Source organism: Symphalangus syndactylus, chromosome 13, assembly GCF_028878055.3.
Source record: "Symphalangus syndactylus isolate Jambi chromosome 13, NHGRI_mSymSyn1-v2.1_pri, whole genome shotgun sequence".
In the NCBI taxonomy this organism is placed as follows: Eukaryota; Metazoa; Chordata; class Mammalia; order Primates; family Hylobatidae; genus Symphalangus; species Symphalangus syndactylus.
The window spans coordinates 96,778,825-96,806,054 of record NC_072435.2 but is presented as its reverse complement, the minus strand read 5'-3'; the positions used below and the strand labels follow the sequence as shown (position 1 = coordinate 96,806,054).

General features: G+C 39.9%; 1 protein-coding gene across 1 annotated transcript in view; it reads right to left on the bottom strand.

Moving 5' to 3' along the window:
• The window catches only part of UTP20 (UTP20 small subunit processome component), a 108,526-nt gene that overhangs the window by 71,483 nt on the left and 9,813 nt on the right, over nucleotides 1-27,230 (bottom strand). The window contains exons 7-21 of the mRNA XM_055235917.2: nucleotides 26,841-26,978; nucleotides 26,223-26,378; nucleotides 25,228-25,374; nucleotides 25,014-25,148; nucleotides 23,899-23,976; nucleotides 21,175-21,353; nucleotides 17,053-17,208; nucleotides 16,829-16,917; nucleotides 14,356-14,461; nucleotides 10,648-10,798; nucleotides 9,950-10,012; nucleotides 8,714-8,872; nucleotides 7,201-7,277; nucleotides 5,255-5,334; nucleotides 4,777-5,017 (exon numbers count right to left, since the gene is read on the bottom strand). Coding sequence (XP_055091892.1) covers nucleotides 4,777-5,017; nucleotides 5,255-5,334; nucleotides 7,201-7,277; nucleotides 8,714-8,872; nucleotides 9,950-10,012; nucleotides 10,648-10,798; nucleotides 14,356-14,461; nucleotides 16,829-16,917; nucleotides 17,053-17,208; nucleotides 21,175-21,353; nucleotides 23,899-23,976; nucleotides 25,014-25,148; nucleotides 25,228-25,374; nucleotides 26,223-26,378; nucleotides 26,841-26,978 — 1,955 coding nt within the window. The remainder of the gene's footprint in view (nucleotides 1-4,776; nucleotides 5,018-5,254; nucleotides 5,335-7,200; nucleotides 7,278-8,713; nucleotides 8,873-9,949; nucleotides 10,013-10,647; nucleotides 10,799-14,355; nucleotides 14,462-16,828; nucleotides 16,918-17,052; nucleotides 17,209-21,174; nucleotides 21,354-23,898; nucleotides 23,977-25,013; nucleotides 25,149-25,227; nucleotides 25,375-26,222; nucleotides 26,379-26,840; nucleotides 26,979-27,230) is intronic.

The window sequence follows — 27,230 nt, the reverse complement described above, 5'->3', positions numbered from 1 at the left end:
AGTCCTTCAGGTATGGATTGATAAGACAGATGGAACTACCATCTCCAGAACCTTTTTGAGCAGCCACAACATGACAAAGATTGAAATTGAATGTCCATGTAATGCAAATCAATGAGTCTTTCTGTTTTACCTCCTCTAAACTAAGCTTGTGCAGCTAAGCTTAATACAGTATTCACTTTGTTCTTATTAAATTTCATCCTTTATTTTTAGTCCAATGTTGGAATTAATGAATATTATCTTGAAGTCTGTCATTTAATGCATTAGTTTATGTCACTTTCATTCACTCATCCAAACAATTAACCTTTTATTGTCTATTGAATGCAGGGCACTGGGCTAAAGATGCTAGGAAACTGACTGGATGGCCTTTCAAGTCCTCACTCAAAAACACACTGATAAAATAACATGTTTGAGGATAGCACCCTACCAACCCTACTAAAAGAAACTCTAGCTTAGCCCAAGTTAACCTCCAGATCAATAACACTAAACTACAATCTGAGGGGTGGGACACTATGGTACTTGGTATTTTCATCTAGCAGAATCTAGCACTTAATAAATCAAAAAATGGATGAACGAAACAAGTAAAGTTTCTGTTAAGTTACAAACTGCACCATCATCCACTTAATAACACGCCTATTATACTTGCAACATTCAATTAACCACATATTACACACTGTAACCTTTATCTCCGTGAACAGCATGTTCACTCATTCATCTGTTAAATAAAACAATTCACACAAAGCATCTGTAAGAGTGTCCAGCACACCGTAAGTACTCACTAAATGTCACCTTTTATTGGGATGCTGTTGCCATTATTAGTCATTCGTTCTTGTTCCTGGTTTGGTTCGTCTCAGAGAATGTTTACAAGGGATTCACAAATTAGTTCTAATACCAAATTAATTGAAACATATTTAGAAATATAAATTGCTAGCCAAAAAATAAAAAGCCTATAGTATACTTCAAAGTCAGAATTAAAGGTGACATTTGGGTTTTCCATTAGTTCGGATCATCTATAAATGTATTTTTTATAGGTAATCCATGCCAACCAGTATTAATTTAAACATTTCTTAGAATTGTGTATCTTTAGTCTCTAAATCTTTCTAAACTCAGAGATCCACTCCCTGTTACAGGCTCCTGTTTCTACCTCTACCCCACAGCATTTTGTACCGTTAGAGTAAGATCTTATCCTAAGCTATGGGGTAAACTAATTCTTCAGCGAAAAACTTGGAAAATTAACATGGTCTGAAGTTTATATGCTACTAATACCACAAATGCCAGCTGGCATATGTATAGCCCTCGCAATTAAAAAAACTGATAAACGTTATTTTATATAACCCTCAGAACAAAGCAAAAAAAAGCTAAACATCATTCTTATTCTATAAATTTATGCCCAAAGAATTATTTGAAAAAGAAAATCATTGCTCTTCTGCCACTATATCTACTGACCTGCTACATCTTTGCTTGTGCCTTGCCAGAATGAATTATCCATGCAAACCTTTGAATTTATGCACTGTATCCATCTCCTCTTACCTATTTGAAGACATAGTTCTAGCCTTTTTTTTTTTTTAGATGGAATCTTGCTCTGTCACCCAGGCTGGAGTGCAGTGGCACAGTCTCAGCTCACTGCAACCTCTGCCTTCTGGGTTCAAGCGATTCTTCTGCCTCAGCCTCCTGAGTAGCTGGGACTACAGGTGCACGCCACCAGGCCCAGCTAATTTTTGTATTTTTGGTAGAGACAGGGTTTCACCATATTGGCCAGGCTGGTCTTGAACTCCTGATCTCGTGATCTGCCCACCTCGGCCTCCTAAAGTGATGGGATTACAGGCGTGCACCACCATGCCTGGCCAGTTCGAGCCATTTTATCCTTTCTTGCATTACCAATTTTCCCCTCCCGTCTGGATCATTTGCACTGGTATCACATACATACACACTGTTAAGTCTTTTTTTGGGAGCAGAGACAAAGTCTTGTTCTGTCTCCGTTGCCCAGGCTGGAGTGCCGTGGCATGATCTCGGCTCACTGCAACCTCTGCCTCCGGGTTCAAGTGATTCTCCTGCCTCAGCATCCTGAGTAGCTGGGACTTACAGGTACGCACCACCATGCCCAGCTAATTTTTGTATTTTTAGTAGAGACGGGATTTCACCAGGCTGGTTTCGAACTCCTGACCTCATGTGATCTGCCCGCCTAGGCCTCTCAAAGTGCTGGGATTACAGGTGTGAGCCACTGTGCCCAGCCAACACTGTTAAGTCTTAACCCCAACAACAACAGCTTCCTCTCTGCCCCCGTGTTTCCCTCCACCTACATCCCTATGTCTGTTTCTCTTTTACTACAAAAACTGTCCAAACTTGCTGTTTTCATTTTTCTTTTCCAGTTTCTTGAGCTTTTATTTATTTATTATTTATTTATTTATTTATTTTGAGACGGAGTCTCGCTCTGTCACCCAGGCTGAGTGCAGTGACACAATTTCAGCTCACTGCAACCTCCACCTCCCGAGTTCACACCATTCTCCTGCCTCAGCCTCCCGAGTAGCTGGGACTACAGGCGCCCGCCACCACGCCCAGTTAATTTTTTGTGTTTTTAGTAGAGACGGGGTTTCACCATGTTAGCTAGGATGGTCTCGATCTCCTGACCTCATGATCCACCCGCCTCAGCCTCCCAAAGTGCTAGGATTACAGGCATGAGCCACCACGCCCAGCAAGCTTATTTTAATTAGGCTGTCATCCCTATCAGATTAATCAAAACAACTCATTAAGGTCACCTTCATGTGGGTCACTCTGACTAAGGTCACTCCAAAGCCAATGGTCACTTTATTCCTCACCTGACTGACTTTTCAGACACATCTGAGTCAACTGATTACTGCCGCCTTTATTCTCTTCACTTGGTTTCCAGGATAGCAAGTGATCTTTCTTCTTCTGTCACTCTTTCCTGGCTTCCTTTTCTGTTTCTTTATCTCCCAACTTCTAAATATTGGTATCAGTCCCTGAAAGTCTTTTCTCTCTACAGTCACACTCTAGATGACTTTATTCCCTATCTGATCATTTAAAATACCACCCATATATTGATAATTTCCAATTTGTTATCTCCAGATCAAACCTTTCCCTTGAGCTTTGAACTTCTAAATTAAATGCCTCTCTACATGACAACTCTACTTGGTTATTTATTCAGTGTCCTAAACTTAAAACATCTAAAAATGAACTTTTATTCTCCCCCACAAACCTGCAACTCCTGCATTCCTCCTATCTCAGTAAATGAGAACTTTCTTCTAGTTGCTCAGGCCAAAGCCTTAGGGAACATCCTTGATTCTGTCCCTCCCCTATTCCTTCCCTCCCTCCTTCCTGTCCCACTCCCCACCACACACACCCATCCCACATCTGATCTGCTGGCAAATCTCACAGGCTGATCTAGTTGCAACCTTTCATAAATGTATCTTATCGAATTGAAATCATTAAAAAAATACCCATCTTCACTGTTATAACTTTAGTTGAGTCGCCATCACTTCTTGCCTGGACTTGCAATCTCCTCATGACTGGTCTCTCTGCTCTCACCAATGTCATTCCACAGTCTACTCTCAACACAGCAGCCATAAAAATCCTTCAGAAAACTTAGGTCAGGTCAGCCTTCTGCTTAAACCTCCAAATGGCTTCTTATTTCACCGAAAGTAAGAGCCAAAGTCCTTCCTATCCCTTAAAGGCCTACACACTTTCGTCTCCTGCTGACTTTCTGCCCTCATCTCCAACCATGTCCTCCCTGGATCATTCTGCTAGAACCACTCAGATCTTGCTGTTCTTTGAACAAGCCAGGCATGTTGTGGTTTATGGCCTGTTTGACCTAACCCTACAGCATTTTCCCAGGAAACTACTATAGGAAAACATGCTTTTTATGTATTACTTAGTAATGTTCTGCACACCACACCCCTCATCTTTAGTTTTAATACAATCAGACTCTCACATAGCATATCCAGTTAAAACAAAACAATGCTCCAGAAAACTCTTGTTTTTCCTCAGCATCATAGGCAGAAACATCAAGAGGCCCCAAGCAGTGTTGGCGCTGGGTCACTGGAAAATACCTTCAAGCCCCAGGCAGGCAATAAAATAATGAATAACAGGTCAAGAAATAATAAGGCCTTTTTACATGAATCAAACTCAGTGTGGCCCTTCTTATACTGTAACCCGGAATTTTTTATTAATACCACTGGCATGCTGGTTAAATTTTGATTTAGATCAAAATCAAATGGTGAACTAAACTAGTTTAGTTGTTATCTGATACAGCCAGTGCTTTGTAGCTGTGCCAATGATTTGAAAATGTGACAGATGTATAAAGAACTCAGCCTAGGCTGGGCGTGGTGGCTCACGCCTGTAATCCCAGCACTTTGGGAAGCCGAGGTGGGTGGATCACCTGAGGTCAGGAGTTCAAGACCAGCCTGGCCAACATGGAGAAACTCCGTCTCTACTAAAAATACAAAACTAGCCAGGCGTGATGGCGCATGCCTGTGCCCAGCTACTCTGGGAGGCTGAGGCAGCAGAATCGCTTGAATCTGGGAGGCGAATGTTGCAGTGAGCCGAGATCGCGCCACTGCACCCCTGGGCAACAAGAGCAAAACTCTGTCTCAAAAAAAAAAAACAAAAAAAAACACCTCAGCCTAATGGATGATTGGAAGCAGAAAGAAAAAAGGCAAAAAACAAAAACAAAACAAAGAACTCAGCCACTTCGGGAGGTTAATACTTCTCACGTTCTCTTCTTCATGCCCCACCAGGGACATATTCTTAGAAGAGGAAACTTACTTGATAAATCTCAAGAAAAGCGGGGAAAGTTCCCTGGACCGTGGCTCTACTCTTTCTGGGAATTTGGTCAGAGCTCTCCAGAGCAGGCATCTGAAGTTGGTGTGGTCAAGTCTTTCCCGACAGTCAGTTTTCAATGCTAACTGCTCATGATAAAGAGCTCCAACATCTCCTTCCTGGGTCTGCTCCCAACTTTCATCTCCAACGGACTTCTCATCTGTCATATCATTCTGTAGTTCCTTCTCTGCAAGAAAGAAAGTTGTCATAACCACCAGACAAATATCAACATTTATCTTAAGTGTTTTCTCAAGAGAGGGCATTTCTTTCTCTATAATGTAAGGAAACAATGTCACTCCCAAAAGTTATCACGATAATATATGTTTCATCTCTGTTTTCCAATTTCGTGAGTAATTAAGCAGTAAAAACAAAACAGTTAAACAACCACTTTTCTTCGCAGCCTCCTCACAACCCCTTTACATACCAGCATGCGTAGCTGCTTTTTCTAGATGCTCATAGTAGACTTTCCAAAATTGCTTATTTTCCATTTCATGTGCATGAGAACTAAGGAAAAAAAAATCACAAAATAAAAAGTGTGGTATGGTCATTTTAAGATTGCTCATAGAAAAAAAAAAGAGTGAAAGGATATAACTAAAATGTTAATTAGGTTATCCCTCAATGTGGGGTCGTAAACACCTTTTGCACTTTTCTATATTTTTCAAAATGCTTGCACTGAGCACAAATTATTTTTATAGTCATAAAGCACTAAAGAGTATTTTTAAAAATATAAGTAGATCCTTAAGAGAAAATCATTTTTAAAGGCACACTAATGAAACTGGGGCATGGGGCATGAATAAGATCCATTAAGAGAAGAAGGGGCCCTCTGGAGAGAAAAGTCAGTTTGTTCAAAACTAACTTAAAAATAATGAGTTTCCCTCCACCAAATTTAAATATACTTATTAACACAAAAACAAAATAAACATTCACTAGCTACATGAAACATACTTTTCAGAACTTAAAAGGAGACATTAGATGGATCACATAAAGTGCTTATGTAGTTTGATATCCTAGCAACAATACTCTCAAATATTCTGTCACTAATTTTCTAAGAATATGCATAAACTTTACACATGACATGTACTGTATATGTTGGGAACTGACTCTACTCAGAAAACAAACCAACAGGTATGTTGTTGTTTCCGTCCTTCCAAACAGAAAGAGGTATCCAACAGGAAGACAGCCCAGCCACTAGGGAGAATGCCTCATGGCATTCAGTAATTAAAGAACCAACACTGTGGATAGTGTGCTACTGGTAACACGTATGTCAAATTCTCTCTTCTGAAAGTGTAATAAACAAAATAATGAAGCTGATGTTGGGAGAATCTTGCTTTTGGCACACTGGTTTTGATGGCTTTGAAAGGTAGTAAAAGGTAGACAAATTGTAGTAAAAGGTAGACAAGGGTAGTAAAGGTACACAAATTAGTTTCAAATTGTAAAGGGATCTGTCTATAAATGTTAACTCTCTTATTCTGTCAAATAAGAACTAATAACTAATCATTGGGGTTTTTAAAGGCCTCACATGACATATTTCCAATCTGATAAAAAAGTGAGTGTGTATTATCTAAAGACAAATGTCTGAAGACAGATTTCTACATATGAGCCATAACGTGTATTTTTTTTTTTTTTTTTTTTGGGAGACAGAGTTTCACTCTTGTTGCCCAGGCTGGAATGCAATGGTGCAATCTTGGCTCACCACAACCTCCACCTCCCGGGTTCAAGTGATTCTCCTGCCTCAGCCTCCCGAGTCGTTAGCATTACAGGCATGTGCCATGTAATGGCTAATTTTGTATTTTTAGTAGAAACGGGGTTTCTCCATGTTGGTCAGGCTAGTCTCGAACTCCCGACCTCAGGTGATCCACCTGCCTCAGCCGCCCAAAGTGCTGGGATTACAGGCATGAGCCACTGTGCCTGGCCTATAACATGTATTTTCTATGTGACCACTAAAGACATTTTGGGGCAAAGTGATTTTGGATGCTAGACAGCAAGGTTTTGAAAAAAAAGTCTTTATTTTTAAAGTATGGCTCAATGACTCAAAATACAGAAATAAAATTATGCAATTATTATACTTCCTTGCTGTAACAAATTTTAATAACACAAAAGTATCATAAAAAGCAAAAACAGAAACTCCTCCAAAGTTATTTCAACACACAAAGAGACACACATACAACATTGGAACTACTGAAGATGTGGCATCGGAGAGAATAATTCATATTTATTTTTAATTCACCTTGTCTCACAAAGGATTTAAAGTACTGTAAATACCATATACACCCATTCATTTAAATCACACCCAGAAGGAGTACAATCTGGGCCCCATCATTCTACAGTAGTTAAAGTATAATAGTTTCATCCCATTTAACCCATGTTTACCTTATGAGTTCAATAACAGGATCCCAGAGTGCACTGAAATTAATATATAGCATGCCTAACAAATAACGAAGCGGCACCTGCAATTACAGAAGACTAGTTTAGTATTGAGTAATGAAATACAATACAGAACAGAAGTACTGAAATGCAAACATCCCAAGTTGGACAACCTGAGGTTTGGAAAGAAGCCTGTGAGATAAGAAAAGAAGTTGCAGGCACCAATCCAAAATTCAATGTATACTAATTTTCCTCTTCTCCCCAAAATGTTACTCACTATTTAAAATAGAAGAATCGCTACAGCAAACATAGTATTCAAATTCACTCCAGGTATTCATTCATTTAAATGAACAGATTTGACTAATGATTAAATTCCCTTCTAACAAATGTTGCTGTCACCAGATTAAGACAAAACTTCAACAGTAGTCAGTAATGCACACATGCGAAAGAACGCAAGGAAACATGATGTGAATGACTGAGGCTTTGCAAGTTCAGTAAGAGGGTCTAAAGTTTCCCAGTCACCTTTTGGAATAAGGGTCATTATTACTAATCCCCATGTGCTAGGGAGGCACCATCCAGACTGGTAGTTTTATTATTATTTAGGGATGGGGTGTTCATATATATTCTAGCAGCAGTCCTTTTTCCAAATGAAACAGAAGTATATTTATATACCTAATTTATAAAACAGGTAAGAGAAGAACTGCTCTGACTGAAGGGAGAATGCCTCCTTTTGGCCTTACTCCCAAAGGAGTCTGTGATGTATCTTCAAGGGTCATGGAATGAAAACCCTGATATAAAACATAGAGGGCTGGGCCGGGCGCGGTGGCTCATGCCTGTAATCTCAGCACTTTAGGAGGCCGAGGAGGGCGGATCACGAGGTCGGGAGATCAAGACCATCCTGGCTAAACACGGTGAAACCCCATCTCTACTAAAAATACAAAAAAATTAGCCAGGTGTGGTGGCATACACCTGTAATTCCAGCAACTCAGGAGGCTGAGGCAGGAGAATGGCGTGAACCCGGGAGGCAGAGCTTGCAGTGAGCAGAGATCGCGTCACTGCACTCCAGCCTGGGCGACAGAGCGAGACTCCATCTCCAAAAAAAATAAATAAATAAAAATAGAGGACTGATGTTCTGCAGCAGCAAACAAATCTAGTGAAGAAGAGCAGGCTTTAAACCTGACATTGAGTCCTGTTGCCACTACCTACCTACCTACCTACCTACCTGCGTCACTCAGGTTCAATGAGCCCCTGCTTACTCATTTCTAAAAAGGTACTAACATGGCCAGGTACAGTGGCTCACGCCTGAAACAGAGAATACTAAATTATTCCTACTACTTACAAGGCTGGCAGAGCTATTTAACTCAAAGCATCTAAGAGAACTGGGGATTTCCCTTACTATTTTAAAATTATTATTATTATTATTATTATTATTATTATTTTGGTAACTACTTGGTGTGCTTCCCCAAACAGGATTTAAAGCATGAATTAAAAAGGAAAAATAAAAGAACATTATTTTTACCTCCTGTAACGGCCCATCAGGGACAGCAGTCTGTACCACATCATGTCTTAGTTTTCTCAAATGAAGAAGCTTCTCTCTATAATCATTCACAGTTGCTGGAACAAGTTCTGCCTGGCGTAATATAGCAAAGACAGACTGCCGCTCTGAGAGCCCATCATCCTGAATAACCAGAGAAAACCATGGAGAAGACCAGTCAGTATTTTGATTTTCCAAAAAGAACATTAAATGTGACCAAAGATCTAAAAATAGAAAAACTGGAATATGTTAATATTTTTAATGAAATAAGCAACACTTTTTTTTTTGGTAAATGATTCTTTTCTCCCCATACCATTTACTTCTTGGTAGATAATTTAGTGCCTGGTGCATAAATGACAACTAAACAACAGGAAAATCATTCCCAAGTCACTCAAATTGATTGGCAACATTTGTTGAAATAAAAATAAAATGTATATATGCTTTTGCTTCACAAATCTACTCCCGGTAATCTGCATTATGGAACTATTTCCCTACATAAACATACCCATATAAGAATGTTCACTGCAGTATTGTTTGAAATCCTAAAAAAATGCAAAACCTACCTAACCATCCATCAACAAGAAAATGGCTAAATAAGACATTTTCAACTGTGGAGTAGTACTCAAACTTCAAAAGGAATGAGATAGATATTGGCTGGGTACAGTGGCTCACACCTGTAAACCCAGCACTTTGGGAGGATGACGTGGGCAGATCACTTAAGGTCTGGAGTTCGAGACCAGCCTTGCCAACATGGCAAAACTCCATCTCTACTAACAATACAAAAATTAGCCAGGCACCTATAATCTCAGCTACTCGGAAGGCTGATCCAGGAGGATTGCTTGAGCCGGGGAGGCGGAGATTGCAGTGAGCCGAAATCACGCCACTGCATTCCAGCCTAGGTGACAGAGTGAGACCCCGTAAAAAGAAAACAAATGAGGTATGAGGTAGATATAGAGGTAATCATATGGAAAAACCCAATTTGTTTAAATTATGTGTGTGTGTGTATTCAAAAAGTTTTAAAGAATATTCACCAATTAATGGTGGATTTTCAGTGGTGACTTTATTGGTAGACAGGAGTAAGAGTTACCAAAAAAAAAATCAATTTTTATGATAGATATTTATATAGTGTGTTAATTTTCTGCAAAGGTATCATTTTGGAAACTACAATAATATGTAAAACTATATTTTTTTAAAACCTATCCACTCAAACAGTTAAAATACCTCCATTGATTCCGGAAGCTGGACATCAAAATGGTTTAGGATCCTTATTGTCAAAAGCCGAATCTGGAGAAAGTAAAAGGCATCTTTCAAATTCCAAAGATTAACCATAAAAAGAAACTGATTCCCAGTCAGCAAGATTTAAGTTTTATACAATTAAAAAAAAAAATACCATTTAACCAGAGTAATACGTGCCTATTTTAGCCCTTATTTCATATTCAACACCAACCAACACCTAGTTAAAATAGTACATGGAACAATTAGTAGTTTCTTTGAACTATGACACTATAACCATGTCTGTAAATAAGTACAAAGAAGTTGATTAAGTTGACAATTCAATTAAAGTTAGTGATTTTTATTCCTAAGTAATGTACAATATTCAGGTATTTCCGCATACCTAAATGAGCAGGAGAACCACCTGGAAGATTTAAAAAAAAAAAAACTATGTTGATTTTTCAGGTCTACCCTAGCCCTACTGAATTGGAATCTTTGAGGGTAGGGACCCAGAATTTGTATTTTTATTAATCTCCCTAACTAATCCTACTGTAATCGGTTTGCAGGCCAACATTTAAGAATCATTGCTTTAAACAGAAATCATCCCACAGCAACACTTTCTAACTAAGATGCTCTGAAAACCACTGCACTCCATGTAGAAACAGGAGAAGAGAGACTGAGGACACACTACCACAAAACACAATTACCTTGGATACACCAGTTGAAATGTTTGCTTGTAACTTGGGAAATAACTCCATAAAAGCCTCCTGGGAAAGTGGCCCTTTGCAGCCACACAAGGCTAATCTCTGATAATAGAGATCAGCCAACAGCAATACAGATGGCTCCAGGGGAAAGGTTCTGCAACGAGATGTTCATTAGACCCAAACTACCATATAACCCAGAGTATCTACACTATAGCATAAGCCACAGAAAATGATCACTGATGAAGAAAATGTAAAAGGTAACAGGCAAAAGTCTCATGTGGATATCTGCTCACTTCATAGACGAAGAATCGGAGGCCCAGCAATAATGAGTGACGTATGCAAGGACACAGCTGGTTGTAGGCAGAGGTGGGAGTAGAAAATGCTAGACTCCAATGTTGCCTCTTCAATCCACATAATTGTAAATTGACAGCCACGTTTTATAGATACATATGTTTTTTGTTAAAAAAATATGTATATATAATATTTATTAAGTGTTTGTCATGTGCCAGGCACCGAGCTAATGAGGATAGTAGATAGGAGTGGTCTGACACATGAGCTCTGGGGTAGGGCAGCCCAGGGTTGAATCTGGCACCATTACTCATGAGTGGTGTAACCTCAGGCAAGTTGCTTAACCTCTTGGTTCTATCCTTATGCAACAAATATTCACTGAGTACCTACTATGTACTGTGACTTTTCTAGATACTGTAGATATAGCAGTTAACAAAGTTCCTTTTCCTGGAACTTATATTCTAGTAAGGGAAAGTAGCCAATAAATAAGTACTATGACAGTAATGAGTGTCATGGAGAAAAGTAAACCAGGGGAAAAAGGCTTGACAAAGAGATTGACATGCAGGGAGTTGTGGGGAGACGGTGTGGAGGTGAAGAGAAGCACCATATGATACAGGGGTGCTCCTAAAAAAAGGAGACCGAAGGAAGTGAAAAAGTCAGCTAAAAGGGTATCTGAAAGAAAAGCATTCTAGGCAGAGGGAACTGCAATGCCAAGTCTGAGGTGTGCTTGTCTGCAGGAACATCGAGGAGACCATCTCAGCTGGAACTAACAAAGAGTGCCTGAAGATGTCAGAACTAGCCAGGGGTTAGCTCATATAGAGCCCCGAGGAACATGATGAGGACACTGGATTTTATACGGAGTGAGATGGGATATCTCTTGAGCAAGGTTTCTCTACAGTAGCACTACTGACATTTTGGGCCAGAGAACTCTTTGTGGTGGAGGGCAGTGCTGCCCACTGCAGGTGGTTCAGCAACATCCCTGGCCTCCACCCACTAGATGCCAGTAACAGTGCTCTTTCCCCCTGCTGTGACAGCTGGAAAGTCTCCAGGGTTGCTCCCAGTTGAGAAACACTGTATTAGAGGGTTATGAGCAAAGGAGTAGCATGATCTGTCCTATACTTAGAAGCAGCAGGGCAAGAGGGAAGGACACTCATCAGGAGTTCAGACCAGGGCTTTCTTTTGAAACTTTAGTTCCTCCATCTATACTGATAACAGTACCCACACATCATGGAGTTGTTGTGATACAATCAATGCAATTGTTTATTACTATTATTACATGCATTGTACAACTTTTTTTTTTTTTTTTTTGAGACGGAGTCTTTCTCTGTCCCCCAGGCTGGAGTGCACTGGCACGATCTCGGCTCACTGCAAGCTCCACCTCTCGGGTTCATGCCATTCTCCTGCCTCAGCCTCCTGAGTAGCTGGGATTACAGGCGCCCGCCACCACGCCCAGCTAATTTTTTGTATTTTTAGTAGAGACGGGGTTTCACCGTGTTAGCCAGGATGGTCTCGATCTCCTGACCTCGTGATCTGCCCGCCTCGGCCTCCCAAAGTGCTGGGATTACAGGCTTGAGCCACCGCGCCCGGCTGCATTGTACAACTTAATCTCTACAAGGTGAGATTTCTATTCCTTCCTTTTTTTTTTCACTACGCCTTTTTGAGAGATAATCAAGTTGAGGTTAACTAAGTCACCCAAGGCTACAGAGCTAGTAAGTGGTAGATTCAAGACTCAAAATCAGGCAGTCTTGGCTGTGAAACCTAGGTGCTCATCAGTCTACTAGCATAGCAAAGAGAACAGAATCCAGCATCTACTCTGCAAGTTTATGCCCCTGCCCTCAAAACCAGAGCCACTCCTGTTGGACATCTCTGTGTCTCCAAGGCTTAGAGCCACCTGGCTGGGAGGCAAGCTGGCCTTCCCCAGGAGGAACATGGACCCCATTCTGTGCTATGTATGTCTTTTGTTTCAACTTCTACAGCCACCTTCAATTGTTTATACCAAGGGTGAAAGTATGAGAAGTTTAAACAGAATGATTTTAAAAGGGAGACTATGTAATATGGTAAATGTGGTGATGTCAAAGAACTAATCCTCTCTACAGGAAGTTAATTTAAACCAACGCAATTAACCATGGAGAAATGCCAACTTCACCCAGATTTGGAAAGGCAAAGAGATTCCAGATTATTATAGTATTCCCCTACAGTCTCAACACAGCAGCCAGAGTGATTCTTTTTAGGTCAAAGTCATTCCACTGCCAAAAATCATCCCATGGCCTCCCCTTTCATTCAGAGTAAAAGCCAAGGCCCTACGGTGACCTAAGGAGGTCTACTGCCTCCACCTCTGTCCTCTTCTCCTACCGCCCACTCTCGTGCTCTGCTCAGCCAAGATGACCTCTCCTTGCTGTTCGAGCGAGGCACCCACCACCCCACAGAGCGTTGGCATTCATGTCGCCTCCAGGTCTGGAACCCAGGGAGCAGCCCAGACCACAGGTATCCTCATGGCTTACGTCCCTCACTGCTTTCCGCCTTCTGCTCAAGTGTCTCGTCCTCGGTAAGTTCATCTCGATTTAAAACTGCTACCGCTCCCCTCACCTCTGGACTCTCCCTATCCCCTGACCCTGCTTTGTTTTTCTTCACAGCACTTGGCACCTCCTAACACGCTATATAGTTTACTTTTTATTCTGTTTAGTGCCTCTTCTGGCTAGAGCATTAGCTACAAGAAAGCAGGGAATTTTGTCTGTTTTATTCACCATGTTTCACAGTGCCTGGAACAGGGCTTGGCATGTGAGAAAAGCAAATGATTACCTACTGAACAAAGTGAATGAATAAATCTTTAAAACCCTTGGAAATAAAACGGAGTAGACTTCAGGAAAAAGCAGCAAAGCTTGACCTTTAGAAATGACATATTGTTCGCTCCCCGCAAATGGCTGTGTGCTACTATCAAAATCAAAGGCTGGCTAAACTATACTTAAAAAGCAAACAAAGAAACCAAACCAACAAAAAAAAGAAACTGGATCGTTTCAGTGTGTAGTAAAAAGACCACAGGGAAGTTTTCGGAAATGCTGATCACCTCAAGTTGAGGCCGAACAAGTTGGAATGTGCATGTTGGAACCACTAAAGAAGTTACAAAAGGTCAACACCATGCCATGTGACAGTTGGCAATGATCAGCATTACAAACCCTTCAAACTTTACAACGTTAATCTACACACGCAATAAAACACCCTTTACAAAGATGAATCTGTATTTAAAGACTGTGTCAAATGTACTTATTTTAACTGGAGGATCTAAATCAATATTAAATTTCACTATGTGAATACAACTCAGGTATAAAATACATCAAAGGGATTTTCATTGTGTCCAAGATTTCACAACAATAGAGGCTTTTATATTTTATTCATTACTAAACCAACTGGAAGATGTTTACTTACAATACTAAATTCTTCACACGTTCCACAGGAACCAAATGAAGAAGTTCAGAAGATTCTTCCAAACTTAGTAGAGTATTTACAGCTTGGCAAAGAACAAATAAGTTTCCTAAGGCAGAAAAACAGAAGAAACCACATTACTTATTTCTTTGACATTATAACTATCAAACACCTTATTTATCGAACACTTGCTACTTATGGGAAGTTCTTAAAGTGAATTTGTGCCTTCCAAAGAATTGTCTGTCAAACATCCAAATATAACAGAAAGAAACAGAAAAGAGAAGTTTCCAAGTCCTATATTTTACCTTTCTTAAGAAAAATACTGGCTGGGCATCGTGGCTCATATCTGTAATCCCAGCACTTTGGTGGTGCTGAGGTGGGAGGACCACTTGAGGCCAGGAGTTCAAGACTAGCCTGGGCCTCACAGTTAAGACCTCATCTCTATAAAAGATTAAAAATTAGCTGGGCATGGTGGTTCACACCTGTAGTCCCAGCTACTCAGGAGGCTGAGATGGGAGGATTGCTTCAGCCTGGGAGGTCAAGGCTACAGTAAGCCATGATCGTGCCACTGCCCTCCAGCCTGGGTGACAGAGCAAGACAGTCTCAAAATAAATAAATAAATAAATACTCAGAAGTAGAGAATAAAAATGTGTATGTTCCATTAACCAAAATGAGTACCAAGTATAATGGTCCCACTCACTGATGTTATCAAAACTAGGACTTTTGAGGAGTGCAGGAATAGCTAAGAAATTATCTTGGTATAAAACTTGCTGATTGTATTTCTCAAGTTTATAAGAAATCACATATTCAATGGCTACTACCCATAATATATTCAATTAATGATATTTATTTATTTATTTATTTATTTATTTATTTTGAGACAGAATCTTGCTCTATCGCTCAGGCTGGAGTGCAGTGGTGTGATCTTGGCTCACTGCAACTTCCACTTCCCAGGTTCAAGTGATTCTCCTGCCTCAGCCTCCCAAGTAGCTAGGATTACAGGCGTGTGCTACCAAGCCCAGCCAATTTTTGTATTTTTAGTAGAGATGGGGTTTCCTCACATTGGCCAGGCTGGTCTCGAACTCCTGACCTCAGGTGATCCACTCACTTCGGCCTTGCAAAGTGCCGGGATTACAGGCATGAGCCACCACACCCAGCCTTATTTTTTAAAATAGAGAGTGGGGAGGGGGGGTCTCACTGTGTTTCCCCGGCTGGTCTTGAACTCCTGGCCTCAGGTGATCCTCCCACCTCAGCCTCCCAAAGTGCTAGGATTACAGGTCTAAGCCATGATATCCAATATAATTAATGATATTAATTAAACACTCATTTAGTCTGTGGCCCAGAGGTCAGCAAACTATGTCTCTAGCCCAGAGGTCAGCAAACTATATGGTCTGCAAGTCAGATCTGGTAGGCAGCCTGTTTCTATATGGACTGCAAGCTAAAAATGTTTTTTACATTTTGAAGGGGTTGTTTTAAAATATATATGTGTGTGTGTGTGTGTGTGTGTGTGTGTGTGTGCGTGTGTATATATGCCACAAAGACTGAATGTGGCCCATTAAAACATTTACTGTCTGGTCCTTTACAAAAAGATTTACCAGTCCCTGCTCTAGGCTCTAGATCAGTGCTGTACAATAGAATTTTCTACAATGGTAAAAATACTTGTCCTAATATGTTGCCACAATCCAGTACAGTAGCCACCAGTCACATATGGCTACAGAGCACTTGACATGCAGTGAGTCCACTTTATTCTCTAACACGTCTGCTTAGTATCTAACACAGAATGTAGCACATTAATATTAATATTTAAGTGAACGAATGACTACTATATACACGTGATTTTTTAAAAATTCTGCATTAGAATAAAACAAAATATTAAATAATTGCTTTTGAATTGCTGTTTGCAGGCTAGTGGGGGAGATACATAAGTATCTAATAGGAAATGGTGTTTTGGGCAGGGCAGTCTAATTCTGCCTGAAGAGTCATAAAGGCCTTCCTAGAGGTGTTGTGCCTGAGCTGAGTTTTGAAAGACAAGCAAGAGTTCACTGAATGACAAAGACCTAGAAAGCTCTCCATGCAGAGGAAACACATGGGCAAAGGCAGCCATACAGTTGTAAAAGAATGTGTCTTTCTCAGGGTAAGCAAATGGATTTGCTTGGAGCATAAGGTGTATACTAGGAGTCAGATGTACGTGGGAGATGAGAAATTGGACCTGGTATGGGGCTTAAAAACAAATGGCCTTCTAAGCCATGGCATCCTTTTGATATGTCCCCTTCCCTATGCTCAAGCCACCGTGACCCAGTCACCACATTATGTGGTACAAGTGAGACATGCCCATCATATCCTCATTTCTTCCAGATTTATCATCCAGGGGATTATGCCAGAACACAATGTAAGTATCATTCTCTAATAGCTCATGTGTTTACAATTACTTTGAGTGTGCCAGAAAAGAAGAGAAGAAATGATGATTGTAACTGACCTTTCCCAAAGCTCCCTTTATCAATAGTCATGAAGAGTGCCTCTATGAAGCTAGTGACGAGTGCTATCACCTTCTCTTTCTCAAGAGGTCTGTCCAAGGGGGAGAAAAAGGGAAAAGTTCAAACTGGCATTCAATGGTTTGTTTTAGAGAACAGCAAGGAATGACTAACATATTTTAATCAGCATGTTATCTCTTTCAAAATTAAACGTAGCTTATTTTCTTACCTAATATGAGGTAACACCACGAGGGCTGCCCAAGATTGTGAAAGGTAAGTAGTATTTTTATTTGGGGGTAACTTAATTATAGATAAAAGATGGTCCAATACTGGAAACTGTTCGTTTCTTCCCTTGGATCTAGTCTTCTTCTGCTTTATATAGGATCTGAAGGATTAAAAAAAATGTTTAAAATAACAGAGAATGTAATTGCTCTCACCCTCTGAAGTCTGAAATAAAATTGGATTTTTACCATTGTGGAGCATTAGAGGGAAGGAATTGGTGGTGGTGGCTGAGCTAAACAAATGTGAGTCATTTACTGAGTTTTCATTGAGAAGCTTTTTCAACTCCACTGGCTCTACTTCCTTTCACTTCTATTTTAATTTGCTTTATAACTTAAACCAAGTTTCTTCTAGTTTTAAGTATGATTTCTCAATTTTGTGCTCCTGGGCACATTTTTGATTGGCAATTCACTGGAATGAACTGACTTCTTCCATTCTCCCTTTCCTTTTTGACATGAATTTTACGACTTTCCACAAATGTAGAATGATGTTGCAAAGTTACTGTGATGAAATTGACAAATACCACTAAAATGATTATGATATATAAGTAATTTTCTCCTGCTGCTTTGATCAGATACACAGTTGCTCAATGACATTTTCCGACATGACATTCTGTTTTGAATATCTGTGACTCTGGTACTATTCTTGTTAGCCTCTTTTTATTTTTGCCAGTGTACTACACCTTGGTCCTATTTGAAAGACAAAAATCTAATCAAAAGAAAAATCACAGAAATCATAAGTTAAATGATTTGTTTTACAATTTATCCTCCAACTCCAGTCTGGTTAGCTTGTTATGCAATAGATGTGGAATATCAGGTTTTTACTCTTGCGCCCTTTTTATCATTAAAATTCACCAAAAATCAGTCCGGTAGGGGCAGGAAGGAAAAAAAAAAAAACAAAGAAAAAACATTCACCAAAAAGCTACATTCTCTTTTGTTTCATACCTACCAGGATGTTTAGTGTTTGGAAATCATGATAGATAATTAAGTTAATTTAATTATCAATTCCTTAAAGTCACCATATCTTGATATGTATAGTCTTTTTAGTAATAATCATGACTCAACAATCTGCAAAAATCTTACAAAATATTGAGATGCTTTAAAAAACAAAAGTGAGTCATTAGTTGCCACATCATTCCTGTTTTCCAGACCTGCCAATGGCTCCACCAATGAAGTCCATACTCCTTACGTCATCCTGTAAGGCCCTCTGTGATTTGACCCTCGTCCACCTCAATCTCCTCTCATCTCAATCTCCTCCTTGCTCTTTACCCACAGAGGTTTTCTTTCTGTACTTCAAACGTGATGAGCTTATTCCTGTCCCAGAGTCTCTGCAGTTAACTTTTCCTTCTGTCTGGAGAGTCTCTCACTGAAATCTTTGCAAGGCTGGATCCTTCCCAGCTTAAAATTGGACCAAACGTCCCCTCTCTGGAAAGGAGTAGTGACCCCTCTCCACTACTCTCCCTCTCAATACTGCTTTGTCATCTTTTATCATGATCTGAAATCATCTCGCTTATTTGCTTATCTGTTTCACCACATTCCTTTCCCCAAAAGAAGGAACTTTTTTCTTATTCCTTGTTGCATCCCAATATCCAGTGCCTGATACTGTAAGTAGTTGTCAAATGACAATAAGTTTATCTCCTAAAGAGTCTTTTCACATGTATTATCTTTATTTTTTCCCACAGCAAACAGTGAGATGGGTAGATAGAGTGTTACTAGTAATATTCAAACTATGATTTTAAAATCTTCATAGAAGGAATCAAAACAAAGGTGACCATTCACACATACCATATCTCTGTGGGGGGTGGCTGAGGGGTGTTTTTGCAGAGAACGAAACACAGAAGTGGAAGAACTTGCCATAAGTTAGCACATCGAAATTTATTTATTTAACACATCACCTTCCTGGGAGGATCTGAGATGGCTGAGATGATGGGGTAAGAAAGTCTGACGCCCAGTCTCAGTCAGTCCCTTAGCTTCACCTCATGGAAGCCAAACAACAAAGCAGCTTCACTCCCCCTGCACAGAACCCAGTTTTGGCATGTGCAAGGAATCTGCCTGTTGGAGATGGGCTTGGGTGTTGACAAATCAAGGGAAAAGTTTCAAAGGAATAAGTCTATTGGAGTTACTCACTACCCATTCCTCAGGAATCAGAATTCAATACATTTAAAAACCAACAAGATTCTGTTGGCATATTTTAATAGAGAAGCAATTTGTAAGGTATACAGAAGACATAAGTAGGTGTTAAGATGAGTTTGCTAAACACAGTGGCTCAACCTGTAACCCCAACACTTTGAAAGGCCAAGGTAGGAAGATCACTTGAGTCCAGGAGTTTGAGACCAGCCTGGGCAACATAGCGAGACATCATCTCTACAAAAATTAAAAAATTAGCTGGGCATGGTGGTGCGTGCCTATGGTTCCAGCTACCTGGGAGGCTAAAGTGAGAGAATAGCTTGGGCCCTGGAGATCGAGGCTGCAGTGAGCCGTGATTGTGCCACTGCACTCCAGCCTGGGCGACAGAGCAAGACCTGGTCTCAAAATAATAATAATAATAAATAAAACATTTAAGAAAGAAAATAGGTTCCTCCAGAATCTCAAGTTGATCAAACTCAAAAGCTAGCTCTGCTGTGTGACTGTGGGACAGTAACTCCCACCTCCATGGATGTTTCAGAGTCGAGTATTCAGCAAAAACTCAAGGAATGCCCATCAATTCCGCCTCAAAGCAAACCAAAAACACAACAACAGGCCTAACTACTCCAAGAGAAATAAGAAGATTAAGTATAAAAACAAAGGAATGACAAGGGAACTGGTTTCCTAAGCTACAATTTCTAGACACATACCCACTTAACTATTTGAGAAATGATATGATGAATCTTCTCATGTATGTAAATAAGCTTTGTTTTTAACTTCTAAAGGATGTGTCATTTTGAATGAAATTAAGAAAGTAATCCATGACACTTAACTGAAACAATACAAAGGTATATAATATTTTTTTTTTTTTTTGAGATAGAGTCTCGCTCTGTTGCCCAGGCTGGAGTGTAGTGGCGCAATCTTGGCTCACTGCAACCTCCGCCTCCCGGGTTCACGCCATTCTCCTGCCTCAGCCTCCTGAGTAGCTAGGACTATAGGCACCCACCACCACGCCCAGCTAATTTTTTGTAATTTTTTTTTTTTTTGAGACGGGGTCTCGCTGTGTCGTCTAGCCTGGAGTGCAGTCTTGGCTCACTGCAAGCTCCGCCTCCCGGGTTCATGCCATTCTCCTGCCCCAGCCTCCCAAGTAGCTGGGACTACAGGCGTCCGCCACCACGCCTGGCTAATTTTTTTGTATTTTTAATAGAGACAGGGTTTCACCATATTAGCCAGGATGGTTTCAATCTCCTGACCTCGTGATCCACCCTCCTCGGCCTCCCAAAGTGCTGGGATTACAGGCGTGAGCCACCGTACCTGGCCAGGAGTGTGGTTATTAAAAGGTAGCATGAGGAATCCTCATGGTGAGGGAACACTTCCAGACATTCACTCTGGTGGTGGTTATAAATCAACACGTGATACAACTGCATACGACTATGTATCTATATATGTATACACACTCAGATGAGTGCACATACAACTGATGATATCTGATTAAAATTGATGGATTGCACCAATGTCAATTCTACAGTTGTGATATCGCAGTATGCTTATGCAAGATGTACTAATGGGGTAATCTGAGTGAAGAGTATACAAAACCTCTCTGTACTATTTCTTGCAACTGCACATGAATCTACAATAATTTTAAAATAAATGGTTAAAAAATTAAGTCACCTCTGTCTTTCCCTTACCATCCTTCTGATGTAAACAAAGTTAACAAGTTTGTGTATCCTTCCACATGCTTTTCTGTGTTCATACACACTTTACCCTGCAAAATGAGATCATACTATACGTACTATGTGTGTAGCTCTACAACTTGCCTTTTTCACACAACTTATCATGGACATCTTTCCAGTTACATATAGATCTTCATTTTTTTACAGTATTCTTGATATATTATATTTAAATGGGTAAACTTATCATCATTACAGGAATAAAAACTGAGAACTCACCCCACCATCTGCTGTGAGAAAATCAGAGGGTACTTTTCAATTGCCATCGAGCCAGCAGTGGGAGGTGCTGCTTTGTTCAGAATGAGCTTGGCCAGAATGGCCAGAGCTTCATCTTTGACTACAGCGTCATCAATTAAGAAGCAATTCACAACATATGACAGAAAGCTTGGTAGAAAAAGCTAAATTTAAGAAAAAAAAAATCACACTTATTAACAGATATAATAAAGAGAAGACTGTAATAATTCAAAAAACTAGACCAAAAACAAAGGATCAAGAATCACAATGGCATTAGACCTCTACATAGGAACAATGGAAACTAAAGACTGTGCAGCCATGTCTTAAAAACTCTGAGGAAGGATGACTTAGAATCTAGAATTCTATAGCCTGCCTACTAATAATGCAGTGTGAGGAGAGAATAAAGACATTTTCAGATTTATTAAATCTCAATATTTTATCTCTATGAATCCTCCCCACCCCCAGGAAATTATGAAAAATAAATTCCATCAAAATTAGAGACTAAACTATAACAAGAGAAAAACACGGAACCCAGGAAACAAGAGAGAAGCAAAAGGAAGTCCCAGTACAACATTTGTGCACTGGGCAGAGAAAGCAATGCATTTAGACTGGACTTGCTCCAGGAGAAATGTCTCCAAGAAAGAAGAAAAAGAAAAATTGAGCTGCTAAATTATCTGACAGTTTTGTCATGTGAAGGACATTTACAAAGCTGCTGGAAGACAGACTCACTGGCCAGCTATTTAAAGAAAACAATTTCCAGTTTTTAAAGAATGAGGCAATTATAAACTCTAAGAAAAATGAGGCCAGGTGTGGTGGCTCATGCCTGTAATCCCAACACTTTGGGAGGCCGAGGCAGGCAGATCACCTGAGGTCAGGAGTTAGAGACCAGCCTGGCCAACATGGTAAAACCCTGTCTCTACTAAAAATACAAAAATTAGCCGGGCGTGGGGGGCGCACGACTGTAATCCCAGCTACTCAGGAGCCTGAAGTAGGAGAATCACTTGAACCCAGGGGATGGAGGTTGCAGTGAGCAGAGATGGCACCACTACACTCCAGCCTGGGTGACAGAGTGAGACTATGTCTCGACAAAAAAAAAAAAAAAAAAAACGAGAATGTATACAAAAAGGTCATATAATCATAAAATACTCCTTGTTTATATAAGTATGTGGTGAATATGGATTCAACCAAAATTTCTAATATAATTCTATTGGGAACATGAGAGGTATAAAGGAACTAAATTCCATCTGCCATAGGAGGAAGTCTACACATGAGAACTAAAACTAGCAAACCAAGGTAAAGCAGTATATTTAGATGATTTAAAAATATAAAGTAAATATAAGAAAAAAATAGCTGGCCGAGGCAGGCGGATCACAAGGTCAGGAGATCGAGACCATCCTGGCTAACATGGTGAAACCCCGTCTCCACTAAAAATACAAAAAATTAGCCAGGCGTGGTGGTGGGCACCTGTAGTCCCAGCTACTTGGGAGGCTGAGGCAGGAGAATGGCGTGAACCCGGGAGGCAGAGGTTGCAGTGAGCCGAGATCGTGCCACTGCACTCCAGCCTGGGCGACAGAGCGAGACTCTGTCACTAAAAAAAAAAAAAAAAAAAAATAGTTAAAACTCATTAGACCCAATGGCTGCTAATAAGATGGGAACAGAAAACAAATGACTGCCGTTTAACCTGGTTTGACTTCCTAAACTACATACATATATGTCGTATTTGGATAAAAATAAGATTAAAAAAATAAAAAGACCAAAGGGAACACGGGAGAAAGGAAAAATGCAGTTGTTAAACAGAGTGAGATGAAGAGTCTTCATGGAGCAGAAAGAAACAGATCTTGGACAGGTACAAAAGTGTTCTTTTTAGGCAAATGAGAATATATAGTATTAAAGGCTAAAAGGAAGAATACTGAGAGGACAGATACAGAGATATGTTTCCATGACGTATACTGTAGGGTTACTAGTTAGGAGGAGGGGCAAGTGTTTGATGAGAAGGAAGAGAAAAAAATAAAATAAATTCAGGATTAGATAAGAACATTTTCTCCCTCACTCAGTTACCTTATTTTAGAGCAATGAAATCAATTTGCAAACTTCCGCTAGTGCAAGTTGTTTCACAAACTATTTTCTATGCTTCAAATTCACATAAAAGTTTCTTAAACTGTTTTTTCAATTTTACCACATGGTTCTGTAACTACCTAAAGGATTATTAAAAAAACAAGTAATGTAGAATTGAATATAATTTATTCGGCCGGGCGCGGTGGCTCAAGCCTGTAATCCCAGCACTTTGGGAGGCCGAGGCGGGCGGATCACGAGGTCAGGAGATCGAGACCATCCTGGCTAACACAGTGAAACCTCGTCTCTACTAAAAATACAAAAAATTAGCCGGGCGTGTTGGCGGGTGCCTGTAGTCCCAGCTACTTGGGAGGCTGAGGCAGGAGAATGGCGTGAACCCGGGAGGCGGAGCTTGCAGTGAGCCGAGATCGCACCACTGCACTCCAGCCTAGGGAACAGAGAAAGACTCCGTCTCAAAAAAAAAAAAAAAAAAAAAAAAAGAATTGAATATAATTTATTTAAAAAACATATTGACTAAAACAAGCACTTATCCTGTTCCTCTCAAAAAACAAACAGAAATAACAGGATTTCAAATTTGATCGTTTTTTCCTGACAGATTTGTTTTTAAAAATACTCCAAACTTAGTATCTTGCTTACCTGCTCAAACTGCTTCATGGCAAACATGACTTCAGAAAAACTGAAAATTAAATGTTTTTCAAATCTGCTCTCAAATATCTGTGACCAAGGTAAAAAATATCAAGGTAAGTATACAGAGAGTACTTTCCCCATCCCCGCAGCAAGCAGCTATAGAAGGGAATGGCAGGCACATTTCACTCAGTGCTCTGTCCAGTTGCCCGGCCTTCTCCAAAGGCGCTTCCACAGATACAAAGGGCTTCTGCTGATTACACAGGGCTCTGCCTAAAGGCTGCTCAACTCTTGCCCAGCTACAGTGAATTATGAAACGGCAAACAGCATGATTGTATACCTTCCCTCAAAGTGTACTACTGTGCTCCATTAAGCTAGAAAGAACTCAACCAACTTTTCTATTTTCAATCCCACTTCCAAATTCACTAAAATGCAAATCTTATCAAATCATACCCCTGCTTGGAATTCTTTCAGGGTCCTCCACTAATGCAGGATAAAACCCAACCTAACTTTTCAAAGCCAAGCCAGAGCTTTGCTGATATCATGTCATATCATGTGTCCATGTGCTCAGACTGCAAACATTTATGAACACATGTCTTTCCTGTTCCCTCTCTTAGTATTTTTAACCCCACTTCTGACTGGCAGACTGCTTTTCAACCTTCAAAGACTATCCCAAATACAAGTCCTTTGAAAAGCTTTCTCTGTTCCTCAACCCCAAGCAGAATTAATAGTTATAATTCAATATATCTCCAATAGACACATTCGTTAGACTGTAACTACTCGGTTCCAGGCTCCATTTCTCCAACAACTATCAAAACCTGCAGGCATCACTATTCACCCTGGAATACCCAGCTCATACCCAGCACATAGTAAGCTCTACATATTTGCAGGGTATGTATAGATTTAGCTTTTGCCACACTTTATTTTGCTCATTTGCTATATAAATTTAGCTTTTATCACACTTTATTTTGCTTATTTACATTACTGCATGCAATTCCCATTTCCTTAACAAGATTATAAATTCCTTGAGGGCAGAGCCTTTGTCACACTTCACTTGTATTCCTCAGAAGGTTTACTCAGTGCTAAACATATTAACTGCTAAATTAATATTTGTTGAAGTAAATTACTTTTCCTATGGTTTCTTTGATGAGCGTCTCTGGCAAGGAAACATTTTCACCCAGGATCAAAGCAGAAATTACATCCAAGAGGGTCTCCCAGCAAGATGTGGAGAGACTGGCTACTTGCAGTGTTTGAGATAACACCTGCAAAAAGAAAAAACAATGCATACTCAGCAATCAGCTTTTAAAAAAGACTCTCGAGCATATTAAGTTGGGAACTCACCTTACAGACATCAGCAGGCGTGGTTATCTTTGTCCCACTTCCATGTTTTACAAGTATAAGGTATGTTTCCAACAACCTTTTAATCTGTTCAGAACTTTCACAACAGTTAGTTTTTGTTACTTTTGTATGTAGATCCAAGAGTGATTCCTGCAAACAAAGAATTTAACAGAGAGAATAACTATAAAGTATCAAACTCAATTGTTAATCCAATAACAAAAACTGTGGGACAGTTCAACTTTTCCCATTCTTTTGCTTTGGAAGAAAAAGATACATTTACCAGGAGTCACTAATGATAACAGCTAACATTGGCTGAGTGCATTGTTCTAAGTCTTTTTTTTTTTTCTGAGACGGAGTTTCACTCTTGTTGCCCAGGCTGGAGTGCAATGGCGCAATCTCGGCTCACCGCAACCTCTGCCTCCCAGGTTCAAGTGATTCTCCTGCCTCAGCCTCCCAAGTAGCTGGGATTACAGGATTGCGCCATTTTGTATTTTTAGTAGACACAGGGTTTCTCCATGTTAGTCAGGCTGGTCTCGAACTCCCCACCTCAGGTGATCCACCCACCTCGGCCTCCCAAAGTGCTGGGATTACAGGCGTGAGCCACTGTGCCCGGCCCATTCTAAGTTCTTTACAAGTATTCACTCATCATCCTCACAGCAACCCCGAGGGAGAGAATATTACTACTCCCATTTATTATCTGAAGAGACTGGGTAATCGAGATTTCAAATAATTTTCCCAGGTCACACTAGCCGTAAGTGGAAGGGTCAAGATTCAAATAGGCAGTCTGGCTCCAGAGCCTTCTACTGCATCTCAAGATAACATATCAAATAAAAAATAGCACAGGGGGCAGAGGGAAGGAAAATTTTAATATGTGTATAGAAGTATAAATAAAACAATTATAAAATATAACTTCTAGGAGTACTTTGCAAAACTGAGAGCAGAAACAGTAAATTCTTAGACTCCTTATCAAAAACCCATCTTTAAAGATTAGAACTCACTTGCAAACATTCAAAAAATGTACCAAAATGTTCCTTGGAGATGTAGGATACAGTGGGTTTGACCATGTTTTTGAGTGTTTCTCCAATTAACATCCATGGTAGTTGAGTTTCTGTTTCAGTGACTGGTCCTAGCTTTCGCAAAATTAGCTTCACTGCCTGTGGGAACACAAGTCATTAACATTAATATATAAACTCTTATTTTCAAGTATTGCTTTGGGAGTCACCACTCTGATTACATTAGCTACCTTAAAAATCAGGTCTGGAATAGTCAAGGATATGGCAACTTTGATGGTTAATAATGTGTCCCAGAAGGAACTTCTAAACTAGGATGGGAATTTTATCATTACAACAGTTCCCTCCCCACCTGCCCTTGCCCATTAATCAATTTATCTTACCCCCTAGCATCCAAAATAAAGAAGACATCAATGACTCTGTAAGTAACATCTCACTGTCCAAGGCCTACACTGGGTAAGCATTGTTACTGAACACCCAACATTCCCCATCTAGTGCTTTCTATCTACTCTAGGCTGTCTTCCCTCCACATCATTTGCCTCATTCTTTTCTACTTTCTGTTTCATCCATCCACATAGACTCTAAGCACCCCTCCCCGTTGTGTACCTGGCCTGTACAGGAGTGAAACATATTTCTAACTCCTTTGCACATTTCAAAGAGCAACTGTCCAACACCTTCAACTTTTTCTGGATGTTTATCAAGATCAAGAAACATTAAATTGAAAAGTGCATTTTTATCAGAGGCCTAAAATATAAAGTAGAAATGGAAAATTATATTCACAAACATAAACATATCCAAATGAAGAACTCTCATTTGCTATTCTACATATTCTTATTTAAATATACTTAAGAAAAAATTGTGAAAGGAACAGACATTTGTAATTATTTCAAACTACTCTAATAGTGTATTCTCACTTGGAATGTCACACAAAAGAGTGAATTCATTGGTAATACGGGAAGATATGTACTACAAAGAAACTACAGAAGTCAATTCTAT